Source organism: Saccopteryx bilineata, chromosome 6 (assembly GCF_036850765.1).
Source record: "Saccopteryx bilineata isolate mSacBil1 chromosome 6, mSacBil1_pri_phased_curated, whole genome shotgun sequence".
Lineage (NCBI taxonomy): Eukaryota > Metazoa > Chordata > Mammalia > Chiroptera > Emballonuridae > Saccopteryx > Saccopteryx bilineata.
In genome coordinates this window covers 151,913,276-151,938,572 of record NC_089495.1, presented here as the reverse complement: position 1 = coordinate 151,938,572, position 25,297 = coordinate 151,913,276, and the positions used below count along the sequence as shown (strand labels likewise).

Here is a 25,297-nt window from a genome sequence, read left to right as displayed (position 1 = left end):
CCTGAAGATGACATAAAAGATTGACTAGAGATTTAAAAACAAAACAAAACCATGTCCTTAAAAATCATTTATTTAGCGCTGCCTTCAGACTAAGGAGAAATGTAGAATATGAATGAACTCCACACAATAAAGCCAGCATACTATTTCAAAATGAAATTACTGGTCTGATATACATATGTCCCTTTCTATATTTTAAACTGAAACTGATCCTTTGAATTTAAGAATGGCCTCAGGAATATCTTTCTTCCACAGGGGCCACTGTCTAATGTCACAATGAATTATGCAACTTTAATATGTTGAGAAAATTTATATTATAGAATATCTTTTTAAAATTTTTCTTGTAATGAACAAGTTACTCTGGAATAAATACCGAGGACAAAACAATAGAACTAGACAGAAGTTCTCCACTATATTTGTCAGTAATTGCTCTAACACCAATTATAAAATAGATTTTAAAAAAAACTTCAAAATTCCCCCATTCCCCTATACAATCTGTTTTATAATACTGTAAATTATTTCAACTGAAAATTTTATGTGCCCAATGCTTTGCTGATTACTATAAAAAAGTTGTATATCTGAGCCTTTAAGGAGCTTATGGTCTAAAATAAACACTAGATACATGAAGAACATATAAAAATACAAGAATATTGTGAGTCAAGAAGTCCATGATGCCTGACCAGGCAGTGGCACAGTGGATAAAGCGTCGGACTGGGATGCAGAGGACCCAGATTGGAGACTCCGAGGTTGCCAGCTTGGACCCAAGGTCGCTGGTTCCAGCAAGGGGTTACTCGGTCTGCTGTAGCCCCATGGTCAAGGCACATATAAGAAAGTAATCAATGAACAACTAAGGTGTTGCAACGAAAAACTAATGATTGATGCTTCTCATCTCTCTCCATTCCTGTCTGTCTGTCCCTATTTATCCCTCTCTCTGTCTCTGTAAAAAAAAAAAAAGTCCATAATAAGTCAACAAAATTTATTTCAAATTAATAAATACTTATAAGATGGCAGAAGTGCTGGTTGGCCAAAAGTTCTGGTATCTCAGGTCAGACAGACCTGGGTCTGAATGCGGCTCCTTCACTAATTACTTAACCTCCTATGTCTCAATCTCCTAATCTGTAAAAATAGGATAATAATGGCAAATTTGTAAGATTGTGAGAATAAAATGAGATAATGTATATGAAATGTTTATTACCATATCTGGCATACATTAATTCTCAAAAGTATTTGCATTAATGTGTTATTGTTAAAAAGGTCCTGTGAGACAAAACTGATGGAGTGGGGGTGGGGGGGGAGGGAGAGAAAGAAAAAAGAGAGAGATAGAGAAATGGAGGTTATTATAAGCATAAGAGTCTCCTGAGAAGGAAAAAACCAGAAACTTCAAATTTCTTCCAAATACTAAAAATTACTTAAACTTACAGGAAAGCCCTAACAAGACCCAATAGCAAAAAATAAAATAATAAAAAATAAAAGGTAATGGAGGTCCATCTGATAACATCACAAGAGAAAAAGACCCACTGTTCCAAGTGTCCTGTACAACCATCACAAGAAGAGATGGTACAATGAGAAAGTAACTATGAATGAATGAGTTGGAATGATGGAAAGAAACCCATGTCTATTTGAAAGTACACCTGGGTTACTTTGCTTGTTTGTTTTTGTTTGCGGTGGGGCACATACGTACTGCATATTATCATCTTTCTTCCTTTAAGTAACTTACCAATGTCACACAGCTATTAAGTAATAGTGCCAGAATTCAATCCCCTATTTGTCAGAGCCCAGACTCCAGTATTCAAACATGAATTAAGGCCCTGGCTAGTTGGCTCAGTGCACAGAGCATCGGCCTAGCCTGCAGATGTTCTGGTTTCGATCTCCAGTCAGTGCATACAAGAGAAGTGACCATCTGCTTCTCTACCCCTCTCGGGGTTAGTGGCTCTGTTGGCCCGAAAGTTGGCCCCAGGCACTGAGAATAGCTCGGTTGCTTTGAGCATAAGCCCCAGACAGGGGTTGTAGATGTCAATCCAGGAGCATGAGGGAATCTGTCTCACTATCTCCCCTCCTCTCACTTAAAAATAAACAAACACTAATACAATAAAATGTTCTTTATAATCCATGAGCAGAAAAATGAGTTCACATTTGTCTTGCATATATATGGCAGAAGATGATACACTCTAACCTGCTTATGGAAATTATTTTCAAACATTCAGAGTTCACCAATGGTAAATGATAGAAAGCAAAACCAACATAAAATTGAATCTTAAGGATCCATGAACTAAATAGTAGTATAGTCTCATTCAAGTTACTTAATTTTAATCTAAACCTCAATTTTTCTCTCCTGTAGAACAATACTTCCCTCCTTCCAGAATAGTAGGTAGAAAACAAAGCACATTAATTTCAAACACAATAAATAGTAGAGCTCTTATCATCATAACCATGACTTAATAATTTGATATTAATTTTGAATAGCAATACAGCAATGCATGTTTAAATAGTAAAGTTAATAAATTTAGGTCCTACATCCAATATTCTTTAGTGATATTCAAGAATAAATTAGAAAACATATCCCCAATCTCCTTATTCCTGGTCTATGAAAAAAAAGAAAACTTTGCTGATTATGTTTGAGATAGCATTTGAATTTTCTCTCTCCTATGTTAGTTTAATAACAATTAATTTTTAGGATTTACATGAAATTTAAATTTTCACTGATATATGTTGCTTAGGTGGCACATATCACATATCTTACATTAAAATTAAATAATAAAGTTATTAGTAAGAATAACAATTAATGATTCTTCCTTCCTTGTCTATGAATAAACTATCTTTAGAAATCAGAAAATTTTACAATGTATCTGGAACCCTGCCATTGAATTTTTCTAAGTACTTAAATTCACCAAAAATCTGTTATCTCAGCTTAAGTCACAGTGCTTTGAAAGAGACACAAAAATTATATGTATCCATTGTTCAAAGAGACAAAAAAATCAGTAATATAGAAAAATATATGCTTTATGTGTACTTCTTCACTCAAAAAGAAAATACAAAGTAAAAACATGCAAAAACTCTGGTTCAACTTTCCCAAGAAAAACAAGGAAAATAAAATATGCTTAATTAAACAGGAAAAAACTAGCCCTGTAATCTAAACTGATTAAGCCTTTAAAAGTCATTTCAGTTAAAATATAGAAATTAATTCTACTTAGTAACATCTTTAATCATTAATAAGAGGGACTGGCCCTGATTAAATCCACAAACTAGGCCACTCTCCATTTAGCAGTTCACACCGAACGTAGAACTCTTCATCCAGAAACAACATGGCATAATTTAGTGAATTTAGTCATGACTCCAAAGCCCATTCTTTTCCCCACTATGTCATAAGTGGGAAGATGTATCAGCCACTCTGGTAAGTAACCTTACATGTATTATCCCATGTATTCATTACATACACTTAGAGGTGAATTACCACATCCAGGGTCACACAGGCTGTACTTGGCATATTCTGCAGAGTCTGATTCCAGGAAGGCCTGGCTCCAAAGCACTGATATTCTGGAACTCTAGCTTGTATCTCTTTTAAATAATAGAAAACTTTCCATTTTTAGACTCTTTTCAATAGTAATAGCACAATAATTAATATTCACAAAAATTTTAAAACCAATATCATACTAAAGCTAAAACAGGGAGAAAAGATGGGCATCACAGTTTTCTTTAGGTTGGGAAAAATTCAGAATCAATAATCAGACAATAAAAGCTAACACATGATCAAAATCAAGAAAACTGTGTCTGTAGTATCGTAGCCCAGACTGGTTTTTCTTGTTTTGTTTGTGTATGTGTATATATGTATTTTGTGCCTGTCAACCAAAACAGGTGTTTCAACTACCATTCTGTGAAACCTAAATGAACAAGTACAGACAAGTATGTGAACCTGTGCAAAATTCTCTTTAAGTCATACTCAGGAGTGTCATGGTAAATTTCTAACTTTCCCTATTCTTTGTTTTATCATGTTATACAGAATTAGCTAATAATGCAGACTTATTCATATCATATATTTCTTTAGTCCACTTACCACTTTTTCACAGCAGATGTCAAAGACTAGGTTTAAATTATAAGAATGTGGCTTATATATCTATATAAGACTGACTTTCTAAAGTCTTATTAGCTTCATATTTACAAAATATGATATGCAAATGTTTACACTGAGAATTTACCCAAATAACTACAGATGATTACAAAGATTAATATTGAAGTTTTTAAGTATTAGGATTTTATCATCCAATGTTATTTCAAAAATTCTTTTATGCAGATCATATAAAATGGCATTTATTATGAAGTAAATCCTAAATATGAAAATCAAGGATCTGCTATAAGAAGGACATATTTTGTTCAAAATTAAAAATATTTGTCACAGCAAATCCCCTTAATGCAGCTCAAGTGTTAGAAAAAATTTATTTTGGTATTGCTTTTCATTCTTCACCATCCAAAAAATGTACAACTTTTCAGTAACACACATTGTATCTCAAGATGGACAAGTAACCATTGGAGACCCTACCTTGTGCTGTTCGATGGCATCTATCCATTGCTGTCTGTGATCTGGATCTTGAGCACGAAGATACCAAACACTATCATTTACGCTAATATCAAATCGACACTCATCAAAATCATGAGGCTGTGGAGAAAAAAAGGATTGAAAAGCAAAGCTAATTATCTTCTTAGAATTATCATATTCTACAGCAAAAACATTGCTATTCTGGCTGGTTGGACACTCTTGTTACTATTATTTTTTCTATGCAAATAACTTTTTAAAAGATGTTTCAGATAAAAAGCACAAGAGTACAGCTACCAAACACTAAATTTCATTCATCACTCCTACAAATGAGTTGACATAAACTACAAACATATTTCAAAAAAAAGAGCAAATATTTTTCATCAAATTCTTTTAACTTTTTAAGTTGATTTTAGAGAGAGAGGGGGGAAAGGGAGGGGAGGAGAGAGGGGAGAGGAAAACGATTTGTTGCTTCACCTATCCATGGGCTCACTGGTTGATTCTTGTATGTGCCCTACCCGTGAATAGAAGCAGCAACCTTGGTGTATCAGGACATAACCAAATGAGCTACCCAGCCAGGGCTCATCAAATGCTTTTAGTTAGCTTAAATAATAAGAATACTACTGAAAGCACAGTAAAAAAAGGTCAAAAATAACTTTTAGGTAAACATTTACTACTTTTTTCCCTGCCTCCATTATTCAAAAGTAACCTCTCACCATGAAGAATTTGATTTCATTACATTTTATAAACATTTTTATATTCTATCAAAAAATCATGTATTTCAAGTTAACTTCTAGGCTTTTGTATGTCTTTGATAGTAACAACCAGGAGAGCTTTCAATGAAAAGCAAAGATAAAATAAACATTACATCAAACCTATGTTACAGGAAACTTCCTGCATCAAAATGTAAATATTTAGTGAAAATGTCACTATTTGGTTCAGTGTTTTATATTTCTTATAAGAATATATAAAATTAGTATTTTAGCCTGACCAGGTGGTGGCGCAGTGGATAGAGCATTGGACTGGGATGCAGAGGACCCAGGTTTGAGACTCCCAGGTTGCCAGCTTGAGCGCAGGCTCATCTGGCTTGAGCAAAAAGCTCACCAGCTTGGACCCAAGGTCACTGGCTTGAGCAAGGGGTTACTCCGTCTGCTGAAGGCCCGCGGTCAAGGCACAAAATAAATAAATAAATAGTATTTTATATCCTTGTTTTTTTCCCAATAAATGAATTAAATTGAGAGGATATATCACATATGCCATGTCTTTGTCCATCAGAAAAGAGTACAGCGAGTTGTCAATGTAATAATAAACTTACTTGCGAAGAGAAACTACACATTGTATTTTCAGGGTTTACTGTTTATTCTCTCCCCCTTAATAACACCAATCTTTTATCTCTTTATCAATTTATTTAGTAAAAATAACACAACTCCACAATGTTCCTTAGCCTATGAAACAATTTAAAATTAAGACAACAAATCATAGTTCTGACTGGCTAAAGTACACACGTTAAGCATTTACTGAATCACTGTGTGCTGGGAATCACAGGACTATGATGGAAAGTAAACTGTGTCAGAACAAAGCAAAAGGAAAAAACAAGACAATGAATTCCGTTAAATAATTATAAACACAGAAACACGTAACAACCATTTAATACTCATTTAACTGAATACCAAATATTCAGAAATCTTAAGAATAGGATCCATTCACTGAGAAAAGCTTCTTGGGGTTCTGGCTGAGTAGCTCAGTTGGTTACAACACTGTCCTGAAAAGCTAAGGTTCCAGGTTTGATTCCTGGATAGGGTACATATGAGAATCAACCAATGAATGCATAAATAACTGGAACAAAAATTGATATATCTCTTGCCTAACCTGTGGTGGGATGGTGGTTATAAAGCGTTGACCTGGAATGCTGACGTTGCAGGTTGAAAACCCCAGGCTTGCCTGGTCAAGGCATACACGAAAAGCAACTACTATGCACTGATGCTTCCTACTCCTTCCCTCCCCTCTCTTTGCTCTCTCTAAAATCAATAAATAAAATATTTTTTAAAAATTGATGTTTCTCTCTCTAAAATCAATTTTAAAATATTGAGAGAGAGAGATAAAAGCTTCTTGGGAGGAAAGGAAGCATATATATTATCTGTAATTTAACCAGTCTACTGTTCTAAGCAGCCCATGAGTCTGCTTTCTTTCACTATATCGTTTGTATTTTTTATAAATTTATGTAAACAGAATCAGATAGTACATACTCCTTTGTTCTTCACTGTCCTTACTCAGTGTAACAATTATGAGATTATCTGTTTTGTTGTGTCTCACCAGTAATTCATTAATACTCAGTAGGTACAAATAGGGCTATAAAAAGGGCAAGCTGAAAGTCTATGTATGCTATACCAATAGTTCTTGTTTAGAAAAAAATACAGTACAATTAGTTAAGTTTTCTACTCAGTTGTACTTCTATGAAACTATATCCACTCAACCTGAACTACAGTACTACCAAACACTCCACTAGCATATTTTTTTTAATTCTTTAGGTTGTTCCTAAAAATTTCTAAGTTTTTCTGATTGCTTTATTATTTACTCCCATGTCCTGATCCTAATAGTATATATCTCAGAGAAGTTTACAGAAGTTCATTTCAATAATAATAATGGTCTAATAAGATAACTACCAAAAAAAAGTGCTGAATACCTATTCCATAAAATATTATTCAGCAATTTTAATAAAGCCAGTATGTAAAAGATTAATAGTAACTATCTTTAACTTGTATGATTAGAGCTAATTGCCTTAATTTGCTTACCTATACATTTTTCTATAACATGTAATACTTTCATTAAAGGATAAAATATTTGTTTGAAAATATGAAGAACATGTAGTTAAAAATGGAAGACTAAATATATTCACCTCTACTCAAGTCATCAAATCCCATTTAAATAAGAAAAGGCATTAGATGAGGACAAACAGCAGAGAACAGCAAGAAACATATTTTGATCAAATTTTAAAGATGGAAAAGAGATGAGCAAATTGCTATGTTACATGCAACTAGGGAAACCTAGATGTGCAACAGGGACAGGACAGGCTAATAAGTAACGAGCTTATTTGTGCCAAAGAATCACAGAAAAAATAAAAGAAGGGGAATCAGTAATTTGAAGCTACAAACAGAAGGAACAATTAAAGTTAAGAAACATTGGCTCTGCCTGTTGTAAACAGATCAAAGAGGGAAAAGAATATAGCAAAAAGAGGAATACACCTTTAAAGAATAAAATGGCAATAAACAACTACATATCAATAATAACCTGAAATGTAAATGGATTAAATGATCCAATCAAAAGACATAGGGTAGCTGCATAGATAAGAAAACAGGACCCGTACATATGCTGTCTAAAACGGACGCACCTTAAAACAAAAGATACAGACTGAAAGGTAAAAGGATGGAAAACACCATTTCATGCAAATGGAAATGAAAAAAAGCTGGGGTAGCAATACTTATATCAGACAAAATTGACTTTGAAACAAAAGATATAGTAAGAGATAAAGAAGTCCACTACATAATGATAAAGGGAGCAACCCAACAGGAAGATATAACTATTATAAATATCTATGCACCTAATAGCACCACCTAAATATATAAAGGAGACATTGGTGGATATAAAGGGCGAGATCAACAGCAATAATATAATAGTAGGGGATTTCAATACCCCAGTAACATAACTAGATAGATCCTCAAGAAAGAAAATTAACAAAGAAACAGCAGACTTAAAGGACACACTAAATAAACTTGATTTAATAGATATCTTCAGAACCTTTCAACCTAAAGCAGCAGAATATACATTCTTTTCAAGTGCTCATGGTACATTCTCTAGGATAGACCACATGTTAGAGCACAAAAGCAGTCTCAACAAATTTAAGAAGACTGAAATCATATCAAGCACTTTCTCTGATCACAATGGCATGAAACTAGAAATCAACCACAACAGAAAAACTCAAAAATTCTCAAACACATAAAAACTAAGTAGCAGGTTGTTAAATAACAAATAGATTAAGAATAAGATCAAATAAGAAATAAAAAAATTCCTAGAAACGAATGATAATGAGCATTCAACAACTCAAAATTTATGGGACACAACAAAAGCAGTACTGAAATGGGAAGTTCATAGTACTACAATACAGGCATACTTTAAGAAGCTAGAAAAAGCTCAAATAAACAACTTAACACTGCATCTAAAAGAACTAGAGAAAGAAAAGCAAGTAAAGCCCAGAGGTAGAAGAAGAAAGGAAATAATAAAGATCAGAGCAGAAATAAATGACATAGAGGCTAAAGAAACAATAGAGAGGATCAATGAAACTAGGAGCTGGTTCTTTGTAAAGGTAAACAAGATCGATGAACCTTTAACTAGATTCACCAGAAAAAGAGAGAGGACTCAAATAAATAAAATTAGAAATGAGAGTGGAGAAATAACAACTGACACAACAGAAATACAAAATATTGTAAGAAAATACTATGAAGAACTGTATGACAAAAAAACTAGACAACCTAGATGAAATGGACAAATTTCTTGAAACATACAATCTTTCAAAAATCAATCTGGAAGAATCAGATAACCTAAACAGACTGATTACACCAAATGAGATCAAAACGATTATCAAAAAACTCCCAACAATAGCCTGACCTGTGGTGGCGCAGTGGATAAAGAGTCGACCTGGAAATGCTGAGGTCGCCAGTTCGAAACCCTGGGCTTGCCTGGTCAAGGCACATGTGGGAGTTGATGCTTCCAGCTCCTCCCCTCCTTCTCTCTCTCTGTCTCTCCCTCTCCTCTATAAAATGAATAAATAAATAAAAATTAAAAAAAACAAAAAACAAAAAAAAAAAACTCCCAACAAAGAAAAGTCCTGGGCCTGATAGCTTCACAAGTGAATTCTACCAAATAGTCAAAGAAATGAACTAACTCCTATCCTTCTCAAGCTGTTTCAAAAAATTCAAGAGGAAGGAAGGCTTCCAAGCTCCTTTTATGAGCCGAGCGTAATTCTGATTCCAAAACTAGGCAAAGATAACACAAAGAAAGAAAATTATAGGCCAATATCCCTGATGAATATATTGGGTAATAAGTTCGTAGCGTTTTTACCGAAGACTTTTATTTAACCAAAAAACAATAATTATATCAATAAGTTAATTATATATTCGCCGTTGCTGTTTACAACCTCTTCCCACCTCTCGACCAATTTGTTGATGCTGTTCCGCCAAAAATCGCCTGGTCTGGTGTCAAAGAAGTTGTTGAGCCAATTTTTAAGGACCTCTTTGTTAATGAAGATAACGCCCTTCATATGGTTTGACAGGGAGCAGAAAAGATGGTAATCGGTCAGTGCAAGGTCTAGAGAATACCGCGGATGCTGAAGGACCTCCCATTCGAGATCTTGGAGTGCGGCTTTGACGACTTGTGCAACATGGGGCCTGGCGTTGTCGTGAAGGAGTATGGTTTGACCATGTCGATCAGGTCTTTTCAGTCGAATAGCCTCATTCACGCGGTGTAGCTGGGCAATGTAGAGCTCCTTGTTGACCGTGGCATTCTTTTCGAGCATTTCCCAGTGCACCATGCCCTCCCAGTCCCACCAAACACATACATGATCTTCTCTTTGGATGAAGGTCCGGCTTGACTCTCGGCTTTGGCGTATCTCCTGGAGCCATCCACTCCTTTCTTTGCTTCATATTGATGTATAGGCACCATTTTTTATCTCCCGTGACGATTCGGTACAAAAAGCGCTGTTTATGACCGCGTGTTGCTCGATGGCAGGCGAGATGCTGAGAAGCAATTTGAAGGCGACTTTCTTTGTTTTTTTCGTTGAGCTCGTGAGGCACCCAGGCTCCCAATTTTTCGGTAAATCCCATTGAATGAAGGTGACTGAGAATCGTTTTATGATCGCAGTTCATTTTTTTCACCAATTCACGACTGGTTTGGCAACCGTTCTCCTTCAGAAGTGATTTGAGATGTTCTTCATCAAATTCAGAAGGCCTTCCGCTGCGGGATGTGTCATCGACGTCAAAGTCGCCATTTTTGAACTTTGCAAACCATTTCCGTGCTGTAGACTCGCCTATGACACCTTCTCCATACACGTCGCAAATGTCCCGGGCTGCTTAGGCAGCTTTTTGATCTCGATGAAAAGCAAAGAAGAGCAGCTGTCGAAAATGTTGATTTTGCCTCCTGGGTATTCCATTTCTAAGCCTCAAAACTAATAAAAAATTAAATAACTCAAAAATACAATTAACATAGTTTTGTCGAGCAGAAAGAGTTTTATCAAATGAATACTTACCCTTTGCCAAACAGCAAACAAATCATTGTAAAATAAAAGAAAATATAAAAACGCTACGAACTTATTCCCCAACCCAATAGATGCTAAAATCCTCAACAAAATATTAGCAAACCGGATCCAACAATATAAGGAAAAAATCATACACCATGAGCAAGTGGGATTTATTCTGGGGAGGCAAGGCTGGTACAATATTCGCAAATCAATCAATGTGATTCATCACATAAACAAAATGAAGGAGAAAAACCACGTGACAATTTCAATAATGCAGAAAAAGCATTTGATAAAATCCAGCACTCATTCACGATCAAAACTCTCAAAAGAGTAGGAATACAAGGAACATACCTCAACATGATAAAAGCCATCTATGACAAACCCACAGCCAACATCATACTCAATGGGCAAAAATTAAAAGCAATCCCCTTAAGAGCAGGAACAAGGCAGGGGTGCCCCCATCACTACTCTTATTCAACATCGTCCTAAAGTCCTAGCCACAGCAATCAGACACGAAGAAGAAATAAAAGGCATTCAAGTTGGAAAAGAAGAAGTAAAACTATCACTATTTGCAGATGATATGATATTGTATATAGAAAACCCTAAAGTCTCAGTCAAAAAACTGGACCTGATAAATGAATTCAGCAAAGTGGCAGGATATAAAATTAATACACAGAAATCAGAGGCATTTTTATACGCCAACAATGAACAGTCAAAAAGAGAAATTAAGGAAACAATCCCCTTCACAATTACAACCAAGAAAATAAAGTACCTAGGAGTAAATTTAACCAAGGAGACTAAGGACTTGTACTCGGAAAATTATAAAACATTGATAAAAGAAATCAAGGAAGATACAAACAAGTGGAAGCATATACCATGCTCATGGTTAGAAAGAATAAACATCATTAAAATGTCTATATTACCCAAAGCAATTTATGAATTCAATGCAATACCAATTAAAATACCAATGACATACTTTAAAGATATAGATCACATATTCCAAAAATTTATATGGAACCAAAAAAGAACACAAATAGCCTCAGCAATCTTGAAAAGGAAGAATAAAGTGGGAGCAAGTTATACTACAAGGCCATTGTACTCAAAACAGCCTGGTACTGGCATAAGAACAGGCATATAGATCAATGGAACAGAACAGAGAGCCCAGATATAAACCCACAGCTCTATAGACAACTGATATTTGACAAAGGAGGTAAGGGCATACAATGGAATAAAGATAGCCTCTTTAATAAATGGTGTTGGGAAAATTGGACAGCAAAAAAAATGAAATTAAATTACCAACTTATACCATTCACAAAAATCAACTCAAAATTGATAAAAAACTTAAATGTAAGCCGTGAAACCATAAGCATCTTAGAAGAAAACATAGGCAGTAAGCTCTCCAGCATCTCTTGCAGCGATATATTTGCTGATTTATCTCCATAGGCAAGTGAAATAAAAGAATAAACAAATGGGACTGTTTCAAACTAAAAAGCTTTTGCACAAAGACAAGAACAGAATAAAAAGACACACCACACAATGGGAGAACATACTTGACAATACGTCTGAGAAGGGGTTAACAACCAAAATTTATAAAGAACTTGTAAATCTCAACACCAGGAAGACAAACAATCCAATCAAAAAATGGGCAAAAGAAATGAATAGACACTTCTCCAAAGAGGACATATAGATGGCCATTAGGCATATGAAAATGTGCTCAATATCACTAATCATTAGAGAAATGCAAATTAAAACCACAATGAGATATCACCTCACACCAGTCAGAATGGTGCTCATCAACAAAACAACACAGAATAAGTGCTGGCGAGGATGTGAAGAAAAGGGAACCCTCCTGCACTGCTGGTGGGAATGCAAACTGGTGCAGCTTCTGTGGAAAACAGTATGGAGATTTCTCAAAAAATTAAAAACTGAACTGCCTTTTGACCCAGCTACCCCACTTTTAGGAATATACCCTAAGAACACCATAGAACTGTTCCAAAAGGAGAAATGCACCTCCGTATTTATGGCAGCATTGTTCATAATAGCAAAGATCTGGAAACAGCTGAAGTGTCCGTCAGTGGACGAGTGGATTAAAAACCTATGGTACAGTCCCTGGTCAGTTGGCTTAGTGGTAGAGCGTTGGCCTGGCATGCAGTAGTCCCGGGTTCGATTCCCGGCCAGGGCACGCAGGAGAAGCACCCATCTGCTTCTCCACCCCTCCCCCTCTCCTTTCTCTTTTTCTCTCTTTTCCCCTCCCTCAGCCAAGGCTCCATTGGAGCAAAGTTGGCCTGGGCGCTGAGGATGGCTCTGTGGCCTCTGTCTCAGGTGCTAGAATGGCTCTGGTTGCAACAGAGCGATGCCCCAGATGGGCAGAGTATCGCCCCCTGGTGGGCATGCTGGGTGGATCCTGGTCGGGCGCATGCGGGAGTCTGTCTGAGTGCCTCCCTGTTTCCAACTTCAGAAAAATACAAAAAAAAAAAAAAAAAAAGAAAAGCTATGGTACATATATACTATGGAATACTACTCAGCCATAAGAAATGATGACACTGGATCATTTACAATAACATGGATGGACCTTGATAACATTATACGAAGTGAAATAAGTAAATCAGAAAAAACTAAGAGGTATAGGAATCCATACATAGATGGGACATAAAAATGAGACTCAGAGCCCTGGCCGGTTGGCTCAGTGGTAGAGCGTCGGCCTGGCATGCAGAAGTCCCGGGTTCAATTCCCGGTCAGGGCACACAGGAGAAGCGCCCATCTGCTTCTCCACCCCTCCCCCTCTCCTTCCCCTCCCACAGCTGAGGCTCCATTGGAGCAAAGATGGCCCGGGCGCTGGGGATGGCTCCTTGGCCTCTGCCCCAGGCGCTAGAGTGACTCTGGTTGCAACAGAGCGACGCCCCGGAGGGGCAGAGCATCGCCCCCTGGTGGGCAGAGCGTAGCCCCCTGGTGGGCATGCCGGGTGGATCCCGGTCGGGTGCATGCGGGAGTCTGTCTCTCCCCGTTTCCAGCTTCAGAAAAAAAAAAAAAAAAAAAAGAGACTCAGAGACATGGACAAAAATGTGATGGTAACGGGGGTGAGAATGGGGCTAGGAAGGAGAGAGGGAGTGGGGGGAGGGGAGGGTCACAAAGAAAACCAGATAGAAGGTGACAGAAGACAATTTGACTTTGGGTGAGGGGTATGCAACATAATCAAATGTCAAAATAATCTAGAGATGTTTTCTCTGAACATATGTACCCTGATTTATGAATGTCACTGCATTAAAATTAATAAAAATAAGATTAAAATAACAAAAATAAAACTGTCAAAAAAAATAGCCAAATTATCCTTCTAGCAGAAGACTAGAGGATTTCTATTTGGGTATTCTGAACTAAAGGAACCCCTACACTAAGAACTATCAAGGAAAGCTGAAGCAAAGGGCACAATATTTAAAGCAGGAAAATTAAGGCAAAGTCTATGCTAAGTAGTAAGACTCCCACTCCCACCCTATTCTAATACCATTTCCCTAAACAAAGAAAACAAGGCTTCTCAGAAAAATGGCTGATTCCAGGTCTGGATCAGGCAAGGTATATGATGAACCTGGAAAATTGTGAGCTTAAAAGTAATGAAGGGCTTTGGGAGTAGGAGGTCTACAGAGGCATGTCAAAAGGACAAAGCAACAAGCTTGAAGGGAATTCCATTAGCCAAACACAGGACAATTTCATCATCAAAATACTTAAGTACAGTAATGGATTCTAATCCATTGACTAAATCAGGAATAATGACTCAATTGTTACATATGAGACAAAAGAAGAGGGCTGGTTTTTGAGTGTTTTGTTTTTATATAATAGAATTATGACTGATAAATGTGGAAGGGCTTTGTAGAGCTGAAAAGTCACCATTTTGCCAATATAGAAAAGACTGGGTGGGGCAGATACCATAAATAGTTGCAAAATCAAAAGGGTCATCTTAGTTGCCTCTTCTATTATATTCTCTTGATGCCTTAGATGCATCTCAATATATCTAAAACCCCAAATCTCTCCTCTTGCTGGTCTCCAAATTTTTGTAAATGGAAACTACCAATTGCTTAGACCCCAAATCATCTGACTCCTCATTTTTCCAACCCCGTAAGGAATCCATCAACAAAGCTGCAAATCTTGTCAGCTCTACCTTCAAAATGTATCTGGAATCCTAATCATTTCTCATAATCTCCACCATCATTATTCTGGTTCAAACCGCTACCATCTCTCACCTGGATTATCTTTAATAGCCTCCTAAGGCTGCCTGATTCGATTTTCTTACTTTTATCCCTGCCTCCAAAATCTAATATTAGCACAGCAGCCAAAAGTGATACTGTTACAAGAGGTCAAAGGGACATGCTCAAGCCTCTAGTAACTTCCCATCTCACACCACATGGAAAACAAAGTCCTTATAATGATCCAGAAGGCTCTACACAGTCAGGCCTCTCTGCCTTCTTTTTCTACTACTTTTCCCCTTGTCTACTCCATTCCAACATACAAGCTTCCCTCAAGTTCCTTCAATTAGTCCTGGTGGACCTTTACAAATGCTGGTCATTCTCACCCAGTCACTTCTCACCTGATTCCTTTTCCTGCTTGAGAGTTCTATTCCACTACTCCATTGCACCCATTACAGCTCTCTGCCACACACACATTTTTACATCTCTGAAATAAGAATATATCTTACAAATGGTATCAACTAGAATTGGCAATGTGACATAAAAAAATGCATCTTAAATTTTGTGGCATCAAGCACATTAAAATACTGTACTACTTTGCCAAAGACAATTTCCATGCTAAAACAAAAGCTACTTACTAAAAACATGAAAATGTATTAGTTTAAGAAAGTGAAACCTAAGAACAGACTCCCAGACATGGTCAGTCTGAATAACTCCATGGGCCCCAACTGGATAATACCACCCCAAGACCTTTTTTTTTAAATTTTTCTTCTGAAGCTGGAAACGGGGAGAGACAGACAGACTCCCGCATGCGCTCGACCGGGATCCACCCGGCACGCCCACCAGGGGGCGATGCCCTGCCCCTCCAGGGCGTCGCTCTGCTGCGACCAGAGCCACTCCAGCGCCCGGGGCAGAGGCCAAGGAGTCATCCCCAGCGCCCGGGCCATCCCTGCTCCGATGGAGCCTCGGCTGCGGGAGGGGAAGAGACAGAGAGGAAGGAGGGGGGGTGGAGAAGCAAATGGGCGCCTCTCCCATGTGCCCTGGCTGGGAATCGAACCTGGGTCCCCTGCACGCCAGGCCGACGCTCCACCGCTGAGCCAACCGGCCAGGGCCCCAAGACCTATTTTTGTGTTTGTTTATAAACTTAACTTGCAGAGCTTCATGAAAATAGATAAAAAAGCAAATTATAAGTAGTAGAATTCCTTCCAATTTCTTCCATTTGAGTTGATTCCTTATTTTTATGTCAATTTTGGGAATTTCTAAATAAATAAAACACTGCTTTCAATTTCTAACTTCTGCACCATGACCAAAGCAACCCCCAATTTCGTGTGTGTGTGTGTGTGTGTGTGTGTGTGTGACAGAAACAGAGAGAGAAACAGATAGGGACAGACAGGAGGGAGAGAGATGAGAAGCAGCAACTCTTCATTGCGGCACCTTAGTTGTTCATTGATTGCTTTCTCATATGTACCTTGACTGGGGGTGGGGGTGTTTTAGGGTCCCGCGGCGGACCCTCTGTTCAAGCCAGATGGGGTTTTGAACCTGGGTCCCCTGTGTCCCAGTCCAACACTATCCACTGCACCGCTGCATGGTTAGGCTGCAGCCCCCAATTTCTTAATTTTCAACATGCTTTAACGTCTAAACTTGTGCTAATATTCACTGGATTGGTTTGTGTTTTTGTTTTTTTTTTTACAGGGACAGAGAGAGAGTCAGAGAGAGGGACAGATAGGGACAGACGGACAGGAACACAGAGAGATGAGAAGCATCAATCATCAGTCTTTCGTTGCGACACCTTAGTTGTTCATTGATTGCTTTCTCATATGGGCCTTGACCGTGGGCCTTCAGCAGACCGAGTAACCCCCTGCTCAAGCCAGCGACCTTTGGTCCAAGCTGGTGAGCTTTTTGCTCAAGCCAGACGAGCCCAAGCTCAAGCTGGCGACCTTGGGGTCTTGAACCGGGGTCCTCTGCATCCCAGTCCGACGCTCTACCCACTGCGCCACTGCCTGGTCAGGCAATATTCACTGGATTTTTAAGACAGTGCAAAACAAAGAATGTAAAATATATCAGTAACACAGTTTTATGACTAAATCTTACAATGATATTTCGGATGTTTTATGTTAAATAAAATACAATAAATTAATTTTGTTCCTCTTTTAATGTGGAGACTAGAAAAATATTTTTTATATATACTTGCAGTAGTGACTCAAAATTATGTTTCTATTGAGCAATCATGGTCTAAACCATTCATCTTATTTTTTATTTATATATGTAAACAACCAACCAATGACAAATTTATGAACATCTGATTTACCAAATACTACTCAAGGCACCGAGAATATAATGGTAAGGATGAACAGGCGTGGTCCCTAACTTTGAAGAGATCATATTAACCAACTCATCACAGAGTGAATGTAAAACTTCAACTGTAAGAAACCATAGTTAAGAAAGGTATACCTATAATTAAAAAAAAGGGGGGGGGCCCTGGCCGGTTAGCTCAGCAGTAGAGCATCAATCAACTCGGCCTGTGGAAGTCCCGAGTTTGATTCCTGCCCAGGGCACACAGGAGAAGCACCCTTCTGCTTCTCTACCCTTCTCCCTCTGCTTTCTATCTCTCTCTCCCCCTCCTGCAGCCAAGGCTCCATTGGAGCAAAGTTGGCTTGGGCACTGAGGACGGCTCCATGGCCTCCGCCTCAGGCACTAGAATGGCTCATGCTGCAACAGAGCAATGCCCCAGATGGGCAGAGCATCGCCCTGGGTAGGCATGCCGGGTGGATCCCAGTCGGATGCATGCGGGAGTCTGTCTGCCTCTCCCCCCTGCTTCTCACTTCGGAAAAATACAAAAAAAAAAAAAAAAAAAAAAAAAAAAAGAAAAAGAAAGAAAAGAAAAGGAACCTAGTCAGGGAAGGGCTTCCAAAAACTAATATCTAAGCCAAGAGAAGAAGGATAAAATGAAATAAAGGAAGAAAGAAAGCACATTCAGACAGTAAAGAAGCACATGTAAAGACTTACAGAAGAGCAAGCCTAGATAAGACTCTGCTAGAGGTATATAGCATGACTGGGTGGCACAGTGACAGGGAGCCTGCTAAGAGATGAGGTTTAAGAAGAAGGCAGACCATGAAAAAAACCTTATGACCCAGGACAGCCAGAAGCATGAACGACAGAGGAGATAGTATAATGCATTCTTTCTTTCCTTCTCTGGACCTGAAATACTTCATTTCATTTTAGAAACTTAGATAATAACTTTTTCATCTTAAATTACTTGCAAACATCAATAACAAACTGTAATAAAACCAAATTCTAGTGCTAGAAAAATATTCTGTGCAGCTCTGTGTAATGTCAGGAAATTCACATACTCCCCTGCAAATCTGATAAAATTTTCAGATTCCCCAGAACAGTATTTTCAGAAGTATCAGGCAAATATATGTTAGAAAGAAAACTATATCGAACTCATAGTAAAAAGTTTTTTAAATTACAATACAATACTACCTGTGTTTGTTTATGAAATTAACAAATTAATGTCTAATGACAAAGGTAGTGATATTTTGAGATATCCACAATATATGATATATAATGCCATCTGATTATCTATAATTTATGCTGGTGAAAAAGTCACAGATACTGACAATATTACTGTGATATCTGAACTACATTAATTTTTAAAAAACGCTAAATTTCATTTAAAAGTTAGTAAAAAAGTTGTAATCTTTCCCTATGATGTTCTGCAAATCCCTTGTGGACTTGTTTTGAAGTTTTTCTGGTAGTGGCTTCCAATTAAAAAGGCTATCTAGGCCCTGGCAGGTTGGCTCAGTGGTAGAGCGTCAGCCTGGCATGCAGAAGTCCCGGGTTCGATTCCCGGCCAGGGCACACAGGAGAAGCGCCCATCTGCTTCTCCACTCCTCCCCCTCTCCTTCCTCTCTGTCTGTCTCTTCCCCTCCCACAGCCGAGGCTCCACTGGAGCAAGGATGGCCCGGGCGCTGGGGATGGCTCCTTGGCCTCTGCCCCAGGTGCTAGAGTGGCTCTGGTCGCAACAGAGCGACGCCCCGGAGGGGCAGAGCATCGCCCCCTGGTGGGCAGAGCGTCGCCCCCTGGTGGGCGTGCTGGGTGGATCCTGGTCGGGCGCATGCGGGAGTCTGTCTGTCTCTCCCCGTTTCTAGCTTCAGGAAAAAAACAAAAAAAAAAACAAAAAAAATAAAATAAAATAAAAAGGCTATCTACCTGTCCCAAGAATCATAAAGACCAAATTTCTGTATCCAAGTACATTTCCTATTATGACAGAACTGCACTATTTCAAACTAAAAGAAAGGAGTTCTAGTAAACAAATGAATATAAACATCTTTTGAAATGTTAGACTTTGCCTAAAATAAACATCTGGCCCAAAATAACTTAAACCTTCAATCATATTCTTCAAAAATTCTCAGTAAAATCTGATAATTTCTTCAGCATTCCGGGTCAAACCCCATCCACTGCACCACCATAAGTCAGGCTCTGACAATTTCTGAAAATCAAATCCACACCAGAAATATAAAGATTAGCTATTATTCAGCTGACAGCCCTTTACTAGGCACTGGGAATCAAACCAATAAACAAACATTCAAAATAATGTGATGGCAGAGTCCCAAATATATATTTGTGTAATAGTAACACTACTGAAATGTTACAGAACTTTATCAGAACTTCTCTGATTATACGTAGTTACTTTATAATCAAAGCATTTTCTTAATTACTTTAACTTGGTCTATAAAATTGATTCTTCACGCCTGACCAGGTGGTGGTGCAGTGGATAGAGCATTGGGCTGGGATGTGGAGATCCCGAGGTTGCCAGCTTGAGCGCGGGCTCACCTGGTTTGAACAAAGCTCACCAGCTTGGACTCAAGGTCGCTGGCTTGAGCAAGGGGTCACTCGGTCTGCTGAAGGCCCACAGTCAAGGCACATTTGAGAAAGCAATCAATGAACAACTAAGGTGTCGCAACGAAAAACTAATGATTGATGCTTCTCATCTCTCTGCGTTCCTGTCTGTCTGTCCCTATCTATCCCTCTCTCTGACTCACTCTGTCTCTGTTAAAAAAACCCCAACAAAACAAAAAAAAACCCTGATTCTTTCCAAGTCTTCTAAATAGTAAAAACAATTTAGTAACTTGAAAATATCCATCTCTTCCAAAAAAAGATTTACAGAAAATTTGCAAATATAACAGGAATCTGTTTTAACAAGCGTTGTATATAATTCTTTTTTTTTTTTAATTTTTAAAAAATTTTTTTAGAGAGAAAGACAGGGACAGACAGACAGGAAGGGAGAGAGATGAGAAGCATCAACTCATTTTTGTGGCATTTATTTTAAGTTGTTCATTGATTGTTTTTTTATTTGTGCCTTGACACGGGAAGGAGGGCTGAGCCAATGACCCCTTACTCAAGCCAAAGACCTTGGGCTCAAGCCAGTGAGCCTGGGGTCAAGTCTAAGATCCCATGCTTAAGCTGGTCTCCCTGTGCTCAAGCTGGTGAGCCCATGCTCAAGCCGGTGACCTTGGGTTTTAGAACTTGGGTCCTCAGCATCCCAGGTAGATGCTCTAGCCACTGTGCTACTGCCTGATCAGGCCTATATAATTCTAGATGCACAATGAAGTTAGGAAAACATTGTGTTAATCAAAATCCTTGCACCTGAAACAGGAGTAAAAAATTATTTCTCTTGTAATTAAAATCAAAAGTACAAAATAAGACAAAAGCACATATATGAACAGGTTAAATATATAGTATGAGATATTACTTAGGTTATAAGGAGATTATTGTGATGACTAAAGAAAGTAACAAGTAAAACACCTAGCACAATGCTTACAATGTAATAGTTACTCTAGGGAAAAAAGGAAAAAATGAAATCTCACAGTTAAGAGAAAAAGATGAGGAGTGGTTTATTGAAAAGGTGAGACCTAGGCTGGGCCGAGGGAAAGACAGGCTTTTGATAGTAGAGGAGGGGAAAGACATTCTGTACTTGATAACGGAGAATTCAATGAGCAATGTTAGCAAAGAATGTCAATGTGCCAGTTAACATAGGGATATTCACCTGTTTTCCCCCTAACTTTTCAATTTCTGAGGAAATTACTATACTTAACAGTTTCCCAAAGTCTGAACCTTTTATATCCATTGTCTATTCAGATTGCTGGCACCAACAGCAATTTCTCTGCCTTTATGTATGACTCCATTCATTTTAATGTCAGATCCTTAAAGAACAAGCAGTTAAGAAAATGAACTGGACTAGACCACCAGTAATATCCATTCTTTACTTGAAGACATTTTTCTTGCTTTAGAAGAATGGTTCTCAAACTTTAGCATGCATCAAAATTACTTGAAGGTTTGTTTACAGAATGCTGGACCTCATTACTCCGAATTTCTGATTCATTAGGTGTGGGGTTGGGCCTGAGAATTTAAATTTCTAACAAGTTCGTAGCTGATATTGATGCTACTGACCTGGAGATAACACTGTGAGAGCAATGCTCTTTGCCAAATCTTCCTCTTCTTATTTAATATTTCCTTGTTTTGATAGGGCACATTTTCCAGAAGAAAAGTTTTTGAATACTTCTGTGTTCTTTAGTTTGTATTATGGGAATTTCAAATATAAGCAAAAATAAAAAATAGGATCATGGACTCCACATACTACCTTTCAGCTTTGACATTTATTAACTCATGCTCACTCTTGTTTCATCTATATGCTTCCCAATACATACTCTCCCAAGTGGATTGTTTGAAGCAGATTCAAAAATACCATTTCATCTGTATATATGTATGTACATCTGTATGTACCTCTAAGATGTTTTTAAAAAACCACAAGGAGTCAATTTTTTGAGACCTTCGTATATTAAAATGTTTTTATCTGCCTTCATACTTGCTTAGTGGTTTGACCAGATACAGTTCAATGTTGAAAATATACTACTCACAAAAATTAGGAGATATTTCTAAATGAATATGAAGCGATAAAATATTCCCTAATTTTTGTGAGGTTACTTCCTCAGAAAAATAAATTGCATTTTAGCTTCCAGTGTTGTTTTTTTAGAAGTCCAGTCAGCCCTGGCCGGTTGGCTCAGTGGTAGAGTGTCGGCCTGGCTTGCAGAAGTCCCGGGTTCGATTCCCGGCCAGGGCACACAGGAGAAGCGCCCATCTGCTTCTCCACCCCTCCCCCTCTCCTTCCTCTCTGTCTCTGTCCTCCCCTCCCGCAGCCGAGGCTCCATTGGAGCAAAGATGGCCCGGGCACTGGGGATGGCTCCTTGGCCTCTGCCCCAGGCACTAGAATGGCTCTGGTCACAGCAAAGCAATGCCCTGGAGGGACAGAGCATCACCCCCTGGTGGGCAGAGCGTTGCCCCCTGGTGGGCGTGCTGGGTGGATCCTGGTCCGGCGCATGCAGGAGTCTGTCTGACTGTCTCTCCCCATTTCCGGCTTCAGAAAAATACAGAAAAAAAAAAAAAAAAAAAAGAAGTCCAGTCATTTTGCATCCTTGTCCTTTGTTGTGATTGGGCTTTCATCTGGAAGCTCCAGAATCATTTTTCTTACCAGGTGTCTGATTCACCACAATGATGTCTCTTTAATATGGGTCTTTTTCATGTATCATTCTGGACCTGCCTTGGCCCTTTCATTGTAAAAACTCAGGTCCTTTTATTTTCTACGAATTTTTCTTGCATTCTTTTCACTGATAATTCCTTTCTTCTCTGTTCTCACTTGTAGATGCTCCTGCTGTTCAAATACATTATTAAAACTCTTGGGATGGGATGGGGTGAAGTCTTAGTATTCAGTTTGCATAATTCCCTTAAATGCCCTCTATTCAGTATGATTTCTTGCTTTCAAGTGTTTCTAGCACCTATTCCCCCACTGTGTAGCCCAGAGACCACTGTTTTATTTTCTCTATAAATTAAACCTCCCATATTTTGCTAGATTAGGGATAGGTTAATCATCCCACTGCTCAGAGTGGAAGAAATAAAATCTGGGGATCCCACTGCTTCTTAAACTGATATTCAGTGTATTGTGCTTATTTTAAACAACTCCTACCCACAAATTCTTATTTCAAGAGGTATCTGGTACTACTCAAGTATTATGTGATTATGATGTAAATTTAGTCCAAAGCTTTCATAAATTATTGGTTAGGATTTAAGTTTCTCAGTTCTATGAACTCACTTAGCATATATTTTCCTGCTTCTAAAATGCTAATATTTAATTGTCTTCTCACCTGTTCTCCCCTTTTGGGTTAACATTTAAAAAGAAATTCTCTACTAGTTTTTTCATGGGCAAGGAGAAAAAATAGATGCATCTTTACCCAGATGAATTTCTTAATGTTTTAAAAGCCAGATTAAACCACTTGAATTCTTTCACAACAGGAAAAATTCAATTTAAAAAATTGGGTTTACATGTAAATTTCCAGGAATCATTCCCTGTCTCCTGTCCTCAAGACATTACTAGTCATGGTTTCTTGGTCTTTTGGTTTCTTATAGTCAATTTAGTAAGTGATCTTTTTAAAGTGATGAATCCTCACTTGTGGGAAAGTATAATTTTAAAGGAAATAATTGTTGGATAATATACAGTCTAAACTGTAGATCAAGAGAATATCTCATTCTCTGTCAGTCATGGTTTCTTCTTTTGGTGAAGCAACAATAATAGGTCACAGCACTAATTCCAATGAAGAAGCTTAACAGAAATACTAACTTCCTTAGGGAATTCACTACATGATGAATTGTAAGGAAGTAATTTAAAGTCTAGTAAGTCTTTGCTGCTTTAATTAAACAAGACTGTGTTACCGCAAACCCAAACTAAAAAATTAAAATTAATAAAAAAAAGAGAGAAATGTTACCTCAGTACAAATAACCAAAAATAGCATCCGTATCTTTGCAAACTATACTAGGAAATAAATAGCTTTCAAGAACTCCTAAGAATTTAGAGCAAAGTCAACAAAATATATATTCAAATATGTTTTTCTGATTATAAGTGACAAAATCAACCAGTTAGTTTGGCAGAAAATATTTGCCAAACACGTCTGATTATAAAAAAACAGAAGTCTGATAAAAAAAAAATTATGGTATATAGAATATATGAAAAACTTTAATAACTCAATAGTAAAAATACAGAAACAAAAAATTTGGACAGATCAACAAAGAGATACAGAGAGCAAGCAGATGAAAAGATGTGTAGCATCATTAGGAAAATGCAAACTGAAACCACAATGTGATATCACTATATACCTGCTAGAATGATTACGATTAAAAAAAATAATAAAGCAAGTGTTGACAAAAATGCTGAGCAACTAGAATTCTCAAAGATTGTTGGCAGGAATATAAAATGGTACTGTCACTTGGGAAAACAGTTTTGGCAGTTTTTCATAAAGTTAAACATACAAATACCACATAACCCAGGAATCCCATTCCTAGGTATCTATCCAAGAAAAATAAAAACCGTATGTCTACACAAAGACCCATACACAAATGTTTATAGCAGTCTTACTTTTGTAGTAGTCCAAAACTGGAAACAAATATATATATATCTATTAAGTGGTAAATGGATAAACAAACTGTGGTTTATTTATACAGTAGAACAGTACTCAGTAGTAAAAAGAAACAATTTGAGGATACAGCAACAACATGGATGACTCTCAGAATACAGACTCTAAGAGCTGCATACTGTAGATTCCAATTTTATGACATTCTGGAAAAGGTAAAACTATAAGAATAGTAGTTGCCAGAGGTTGGGGATGGGGAGGTAACTACAGTAGGGTAGGAGAAAACTTTCTGAAGTGATGGAAATTGTCATTATTGTAGTGATTACACAATTGTGTACACTTATGAAAACTATAACTGTACACTTAAAAAGGATGAGTTTACTAGATATAAATTATATCTCAATAAATCTGATTTTTAAAAAGGCACTACATACCTCCTTAATAATGGAACAAGGAAAAAACAGCCTGTCAGAGACATGTTGAGAGCATATAAAAAGTTAACTAGAGATGTCAGAGTAATGGTAGCATGAGATATACCCTTGATCTCTTCCCTTGAAATTTCAACAAAATGAACAGCTATAACTCATTGAAGGAACCCCACCTGGCCTCACAGGCTTGCTTGAAAGAACTGCATATTGAACTGACTAAATATGGGAAGGGAAGAGAGAGGGGAGGGGAAAAGGGGAAGGGAGAGCAAGAGAGAAGGAGAGACAGTGGGAAAGAGAGGAGGAGGAGAGAATGGGGGGAAGGGGGAAGGAGGGGGGAAAGGGGAGGTTGGAAGAAAGAGAATATAAGATAAAAAGCACTAGCAGTGGGGTTCCAGAGGGGGAGAAACACAGAGTGGATC

General features: G+C 37.8%; 1 protein-coding gene across 2 annotated transcripts in view; it reads right to left on the bottom strand.

Moving 5' to 3' along the window:
• Positions 1-25,297, bottom strand: part of CERT1 (ceramide transporter 1) — a 145,468-nt gene that overhangs the window by 100,777 nt on the left and 19,394 nt on the right. For both annotated transcript variants that reach the window (XM_066234647.1, XM_066234646.1), the window contains exon 3: positions 4,532-4,648. In XM_066234647.1, the coding sequence (XP_066090744.1) occupies positions 4,532-4,648 (117 nt within the window). The remainder of the gene's footprint in view (positions 1-4,531; positions 4,649-25,297) is intronic.